This window comes from Scyliorhinus canicula, chromosome 24 (genome assembly GCF_902713615.1).
Source record: "Scyliorhinus canicula chromosome 24, sScyCan1.1, whole genome shotgun sequence".
NCBI classification, from domain to species: domain Eukaryota; kingdom Metazoa; phylum Chordata; class Chondrichthyes; order Carcharhiniformes; family Scyliorhinidae; genus Scyliorhinus; species Scyliorhinus canicula.
In genome coordinates, this window is record NC_052169.1 from 15,752,837 (window position 1) to 15,760,106 (window position 7,270).

Genomic DNA, 7,270 nt, shown 5'->3' on the forward strand with positions numbered 1-7,270 from the left:
CCGGATCCCTGATTGTGAGGGTAGAGGAGGTTCCAGAGATGAGAACTGGCAAGGCGTGGAGGGATTTGAAAACAAGGATGAGGTTTTTAAAGCAGAGGGTCTGCCAGAGGGGGAAGCAACGAAGATCAGCGAGCACGGGTGCGCCGGGTGAACTGAACAGGGGAAGTAAAGATGCAGGCAGCAATTTGTGTTTAGCACAGGGCTAAATCGCTGGCTTTGAACGCAGACCAAGGCTGGCCAGCAGCATGGTTCGATTCCTGTAACAGCCTCCCCGAACAGGCGCTGGAATGTGGCGACTAGGTTTTTTCACAGTAACTTCATTTGAAGCCTACTTGTGACAATAAACGATTTTCATTTTTCATGTTGAGAGAGAGTAGCATGTGAGTGGTGAGGCAGCAGTGCTTTGGAATGGTTAAGCAGATAAAGGATTCAGCAGCAAATGAACTGAGGGGCAGTCAGAGATGAGCGATGATGCAGACAGTGGCAAAAGTAGCCAGTCTTTGTGGTGCAGGTAGGTGATCACAAACTGACCTCGCTGTCAATTAGCGCACACGATTAGCGTCCTGTTCAAACTCAGCTTTGGTGAAGGCCAAGGCCTTTAAGTAATAAATTAAATGAAGGCTTTAAAAGACACACGGGACATTTTTCTGGGTAGTTCCAAATCAGGTTTTCAGCCACATGGGCTATTTTTAAAACTTTTAATTTACAAAACATTTTTCGGTACATCAGAAGTTTCAGTTAGAGAGAAAAAAAGCATTTTTGTCTCTCGCCCTGGATCAGACTGCATATTTGTGGGGACAGGTAACAGCAACAATGTAACCATGACAAGTGGCAATTACAGATTGAAGAAGCAGTGTTGCAATTTAACATAGGAATGTGCAATCGAAAGATGGGACAATGGACAATTCAAGTATGGACAGTTCAACAATGCAGTCTCCAAAGGAAGCGCTGGCACAATATTTCAGTGTAGCATGCATCTTGGAAATATTTAGTAAATACATGTAATAGATTTGGGGCAGCATGGGTGCCTCACAGTTCCAGGGAATCGGGTTTGATTCCGACTTCGGGTGACTGTCTCCTTGGAGTTTGCACTCTCTCCCAGTGTCTGCGTGGGTTTCCTCTCAGTCCAAAGATGAGCAGGTTAGGTGGATTGGCTATGCTAAATTGCCCCTTAGTGTACAAAAGGTTAGGTAAGATTACTGGGTTTCAGGGATTGGGTGGAGGTGTAGGCTTAAGTAGGGTGCTTTTCTCACCCCAGGGGTCGGTGCAGACTCGATGGGCCGAATGGCCTCCTGCATTGTGGGGTTCTATAATTTGGTGCCAAAGTGGCGGGGCATGTGTGTGAGAGAGAGAGAGAGCTGACCGGTGGTGATTTAACCGGAGGGTCACCACACCTCAGGCGAAGGTTGAGAAGCCGGTGCGGGAATTGAACCCCGCACTGCTGGCATCGCTCTGCGCCACAAATCAGCTGTCCAGCCAACTGAGCTAACCCACCCGCCCCCAAAAGTATGCAAGGCTTCACGAATTTGTGCATCATCCTTGCGCAGCGGCCACGCTAATCGTCTCCGTATCGTTCCAATTTTAGTATATGTGCTGACGAGCTGTTGCAAGTGTGACATTTGTGCAAACGATCAGTTCGGGCATTTTTCTGGTGCCTTTTACAATCAGAGTGGTTTTCAGTTGGGCAAACTTACAACATCTGATATAATTTTGAGCAATGAATTCATGAATTCATGAAGACATTGAACTATTGACAGGTCATTAACCTGAAGCACAGCCACCTTCACTTGCCCACTGAAACAAAGTTTAATCCCATCTCCCTTCAATTAAAAAAATTGTGAACGGTTGAAGGAATTAAAGCAGATATGTGCTTCAGTGGAAAGGGTGCACATTATTTTGAAGCTCTGTACAAGTGTTAGTTAACCGTGGGTAGACATATTAAGCAAGAAACGTTGGGGAAACTGCAGACATTAATTTACTCCACGCATCACATCATAACTTCAGTTAAACCATTCTAGCCATTAACCCAAGAACTAGGAGCAGGATTAGGCAATTCAGCCCCCTTGAGCTGCTCCGCCATTCAATACGATCATGGCTGATTTCATCTCGGCCTCACCTCCACTTTCTTGCCCACTCCCCATGGCAGCACAGTGGTTAGCACTGTTGCTTCACAGCACCAGGGTCCCAGGTTCAATTCCCGCTTGGCTCACCGTCTGTGCGGAGTCTGCACTTTCTCCCCGTTGTCTGCGTGGGTTTCCTCCGGGCGCGCCGGTTTCCTCCCACAAGTCCCGAAAGACGTGCTGTTAGGTGAATTGAACATTCTGAATTCTTCCTCTGTGTACCCGAACAGGCGCCGGCGTGTGGAGACTAGGGGCTTTTCACAGTAACTTCATTGCAGTGTTAATGTAAGCCTACTTGTGACAATAATAAAGATATATAACCCTTCACCCCACTACTAATTAAAAACCTCTCTCCTCCTTAAATTTGTTTAAGTGTTCAAGCGATGACTGGGGTGGATGAATTCCACAGATTCACACCCTTTGAGTGAAGTAATTCCTCTCAATTTCTGATTTAAATCTGCCGCGCCGGCGCCTAAAACTATGAAATCTAACAAAACCCTCAATGGTACATATTTAATGGATTTGCACGTCAGGGTACTTTCAAGTCTGCTACTTGAAATACCCTATTGAACATGTTATTGACTTAGTTACATTAAGGAGTTTGAAACAAAAAGATCCGTAATTTAAATTAGAAATTACAGGGACGAGAAAAAAGTTCTAAATGTCTCTGGATTATGACAAGCTCATTAACAACAGTTCCTGGGCAATGGCACCCTTTCTGACTTATATATGTAGGTGCTCTTTACTCCCTTTCTCCATCCATCGTTGAGTTTGGCACTGGTTTCCCACCCACCCGCATAGAGAGCTGTTTTGCCAGTACCTGAGATTACCAGGTTGATTGATCCATTTCTTTAAAAAGCCGTTCCTGGGGTCTGGGCGGAGCTGGCTGGGCCAGCATTTATTGGCCACTCCGAGTCGCAATGAACAGAGAGGCCTTCCTACACCAATCCGGAAGGCATTGGCGTGGGTCTGGAGTCGCAGGTTGGCCAGATCTGAAAAAGATGGTAAATTTCCTTCCCTAAAAGGACATTAGTGAATCAGGTGGCTCTTTACGACAATCGACATACCTTTTATGGTCGCCATTAGACTTTTAATTCAAATGTCACCATCTGCCGAGGTGGGATTTGATCACTGCACACCGCTCCTACTTGTCTAGTGACAATAACCACTGCCTCCCCATATTGTCCAATGTCCGGGGCAGCGTCTACATCATTAAAGTGAAGCCACCGCCTCGTACCACTTGCGAATTTTGGCAATATCATCACAAAAGGGTCAGCACGGTAGTACAGTGGCTAGCACAATTGCTTCACAGCTCTCCCCGTGACTGCATGGGGTTTCCCCCGGGTGCACCGGTTTCCTCCCACAGTCCAAAGATGTGCAGGTTAGGTGGATTGACCGTGCTAAATTGCCCTTGGTGTCCAAAAAGGTTAGGAGGGGTTGCTGGGTTACGGGGGTGAGCTTAAGTGGGGTGCTATTTCCAAGGGTAGGTGCAGACTAGACGGGCCTAGTGGCCTCCTTCTGCACTGTAAATTATATGAAAAGGTCAAGTACAGATTAATCCTGGCACTTGTGATCACTGGATGTGCCCCTTACATGACTGACATTCCATTTTGACCAAACATATTAACTCTGGCATGTTTCGCAAGCCATCTTAAGCCGGATATTTCCACATTCTTGAAGGTTTTGGCAACTAACCTGCTTAGTGAGCTTGCCTGGAATGAGGGAGAATTTGTTCCAATAGGTGGTTCCCTGGACCATTATCTAAAATATTGCAACTGCTTAACATCCTCAATCGAACACAAAAAGCCAGTGTCAAATCCCTGTAATAGAAAACCCCTTCACGTTTAGTGCAGGATCATTGAGCAGAACAGTGGGCTTGGTGCAATTCAAAATGACACATATCTTCAAACACTTGTACAACAGGTTGCCGCCGGGGATGAGCAAACCTTGATCAGCTGCAGTATCGATACAATCGTTCACGTGGCTAGTCAGAAAGCCGCCCGAGATCGTTTTTATATTCAAACTCCACACTTGACGGACTCTCGGTACTTTCTTAACCCGAAAACCACAAAAGGTGTTGCGTGTTGTCAATCTGCATTTCGTGTGTTGGTGCCTGGCAACATATTGTCACCTCTTTCAATATGATCACTTTCCAACACACATTCCCAGCAATTACATTTACACAAATAAACACTCCGTCAGTTAATTGCGCAGTCAAACAGAGACAGCTGCTGTCGTCCCCACAATGGTCAGAAAGCTGGACACTTGGAAAAACAACATTTGACTTTTCAAGCAAATTACAAGACACTTTATTTGAGAAGGGAGAGGCGGGAAGTGGGGGAGAAAGACATTTGCTGGGGAAGATTCGTAACCTTTACGCAGAATTTACCAGGTCGCCTCTCAAATCCTGAAACTCACTTTGACATCGGGATGCTAAAAAGATGGCGGAACACACAGGAAAAACTAAACAAAGACGTCACAGTCAAAACCTTGCATGAACACTCAAATGCTTTGCACATTAAGACGCACTTTCTAATTTTAAATTAAACCCAAAGGCTCGACAAAGGATCTTTTCTCTTGGAAGCCGTGCGTCAAAGATTACATACGAACTAAAATCCTCTAAGCTCTAAGTGGAGGAGCAGGGTGTGCACCATTTTGGAAAAACAAGCAAATAGGAATTTGTGGGCTGTGCACATCCATCATATCACACGTGTAACCTGCCAGTCAGCTGGGTGTGATAACAGGGGCTCTGTATCGAGTCGAAATGTTTGCCCTCTCCCTGCTGGCTGCTGTCAAAGGGCTCAATCGAGAGACTTCATGGATACTTGTTCACACATCACCACCCCAAAACCAGAATAGGTAATCTTGCTGGCAGCCAGAATGCTGTTTTGACCTTTGCAACAAGTGGATAAATCGAAAGGGTATTAAGACCAGGAATGAAATGTAAAACTATGTGGCACACTGGAATTCTACATTTAATTTTCTGTGGATCAAAGTTTACAAATAAGCCTGCAAGCAACTATGAACACTTTAGAAGAAGCTGGAGCAAGATTCTTTGCCGTTTTCGCCCCTTCAGTGGGGAATGGGTGTGATGCCCATGCTCTGCGATGCCAGGGCATAGCTGACCATCGGCGATGTGGCGTGGCTCATGGTGATGCCCGGGATTGGTTGTGTGATGGAGACGCTGACAGCCGCCATGGAAACGGGCGTGGCCATCCCCTGGGCGATGGTCTGGGCCAGGGCCAGCTCGGGGGTCAGGTGCTGTCGGGGTGGAGGGGGCGGGGCAGCACTGGAGGGGGGCCTGGCGCTGGCGGGCACCACCAGGTCCTGCCGCCGCTGCAGTGCCTGGCTGCTCAGCGAGTTGTGAGCCTGCACGATGCTGTGGTTGTAGGCGGTGACCGCGGCCACAGTGGGCGGCGCCACCAGCTGCTCGGCCGTCGTGGTCAGCGTCACCACCTTGGGCTGGTTGCGGTATAGGGCATTCTGCTCCAGGAGGATCTCGTTGGTGGCCATCAGGTTGGACGCTTGCTTCTTGAGCTCCTCGACCCGCTTCCGCAGCATCAGGTTCTCCTCCTCCAGGTAGCGGTAATCAACCGGGAAGGGGCGCGGTAGGCCATGATCGTACGAGTCGGAGCGCATGCTCTCCACCCACCGTCTCTTCAGCAAGTGGCCGTATTCATCATAGGCATCGGCGAAGGATGGCGAGGTCTGATCACGGAGCCCACTGGCCCCGTCGCCCCCAAAATGGAGGAATTTGCACCTGGACCCGCGCTGGCAGCCGCCGTACAAATGGTCGCGGCAGATGGGCACCTCCGCCTTTCCGGAGGCCGTCTCTACGTTCAAGGGGGCGGCCACCGGCCCTTCGTTCGTCTCCGGGTGATGGAACTTGCAGCGCTTGCCCCGCTTGCAGACGTTGCGCATGAAATCCCTGCAGACGTCGCTGGAGCTGTGACCATCCTTGTCGCTGCCACTGCCGAAGGCGGTGTCTTTCTCCGGCATCCTGCTCAATATTTACGGCTCTCGAGGACGACGACAGCTCTCCACAGACGAGGCAGACTGGAAAAGAAAGAAAAATGTCATACCATGCAGAGCTTAATGAAAATGACTTGCACTGGCAGACTGCTTTTCACAGCAACACAAAGTGCTTTGGAGCTAACGCATGACTTCAGAAGTGTAGCCACTGTTGTAATATTTTTACATAGATTTACAGTGCAGAAGGAGGCCATTCGGCCCATCGAGTCTGCACCGGCTCTTGGAAAGAGCACCCTACCCCCTACCCAAGGTCAACACCTCCACCCTATCCCCATAACCCAGTAACCCCACCCAATACTAAGGGCAATTTTGGACACTAAGGGCAATTTATCATGGCCAATCCACCTAACCTGCACATCTTTGGGCTGTGGGAGGAAACCGGAGCATCCGGAGGAAACCCACGCACACACGGGGAGGATGTGCAGACTCCACACAGACAGTGACCCAGCCGGGAATCGAACCTGGGACCCTGGAGCTGTGAAACGATTGTGCTATCCACAATGCTACCGTGCTAATGTAGGAAACGCAGCAGCCAATTAGCCCACAGCAAGCTCCCACAAACAGCAATGCCATCGTCACCAGATAATCTGTTCTTTTGTGATTTAATTGAGATTAATATTGGCCAGGACGTCAGGTGGAATCTACGCCGCTGTTGTCCAAAATGGCACCAGCAGATCTTTTACCTCAAAAGGGGGCAGATGGAGCCTCAGTTTAACACGCCATCCAAAAGATGGCATCTCCAACAGCACAGCACACCCTCAGTACCGCAACGCTGGATTGGTAAGTGACCTGAACCCAGAACCTTCTGATTCAAGAGGTGAGCGTGTTATCAACGGGGCCACATCTGGCACCTTTACAGTTCACAGACATTTACAGCAAAGGAGGAGGCCATTTGGCCCATTGGGTTCATGCTAGCTCCCCGTGGAGCAACCCCTTCCTCTAACCCAATTTCCAATTTGGCTGCGCAGCAAGGGGAATAACTTTAATTGTGTCAACCAAACCAAACAGCATAATCTGTCTGCAACCAAAACCAGGTTAGGCAATTCCTTTTATTCCAACCCCATCGCCGATAAAATCCCTTCCTTTATGTTTGCAGCTTTTTTTTTCTTTGAGAAAGC

At 48.6% G+C, this 7,270-nt stretch overlaps 1 protein-coding gene and 1 non-coding gene across 2 annotated transcripts; both read right to left on the reverse strand.

Moving 5' to 3' along the window:
* Nucleotides 1-1,502: 1,502 nt before the first annotated feature.
* Nucleotides 1,503-1,610, reverse strand: LOC119956961. The gene has a single exon (XR_005458721.1). It is a non-coding gene; the product is annotated as a U6 spliceosomal RNA (small nuclear RNA).
* Nucleotides 1,611-4,405: 2,795 nt separating this feature from the next.
* Nucleotides 4,406-6,259, reverse strand: LOC119956866 (zinc finger CCCH domain-containing protein 10-like). Its single transcript, XM_038784395.1, has one exon. The coding sequence runs from the start codon at nucleotides 6,117-6,119 to the stop codon at nucleotides 5,193-5,195; it is 927 nt and encodes a 308-aa protein (XP_038640323.1). The 5' UTR covers nucleotides 6,120-6,259; the 3' UTR covers nucleotides 4,406-5,192.
* Between the last annotated feature and the right edge of the window lie 1,011 nt (nucleotides 6,260-7,270).

Bases quoted from the DNA above. Each gene is read 5' to 3' on its own strand.
- LOC119956866 (XM_038784395.1), bottom strand. From the start codon at position 6,119: ATGCCGGAGAAAGACACCGCCTTCGGCAGTGGCAGCGACAAGGATGGT.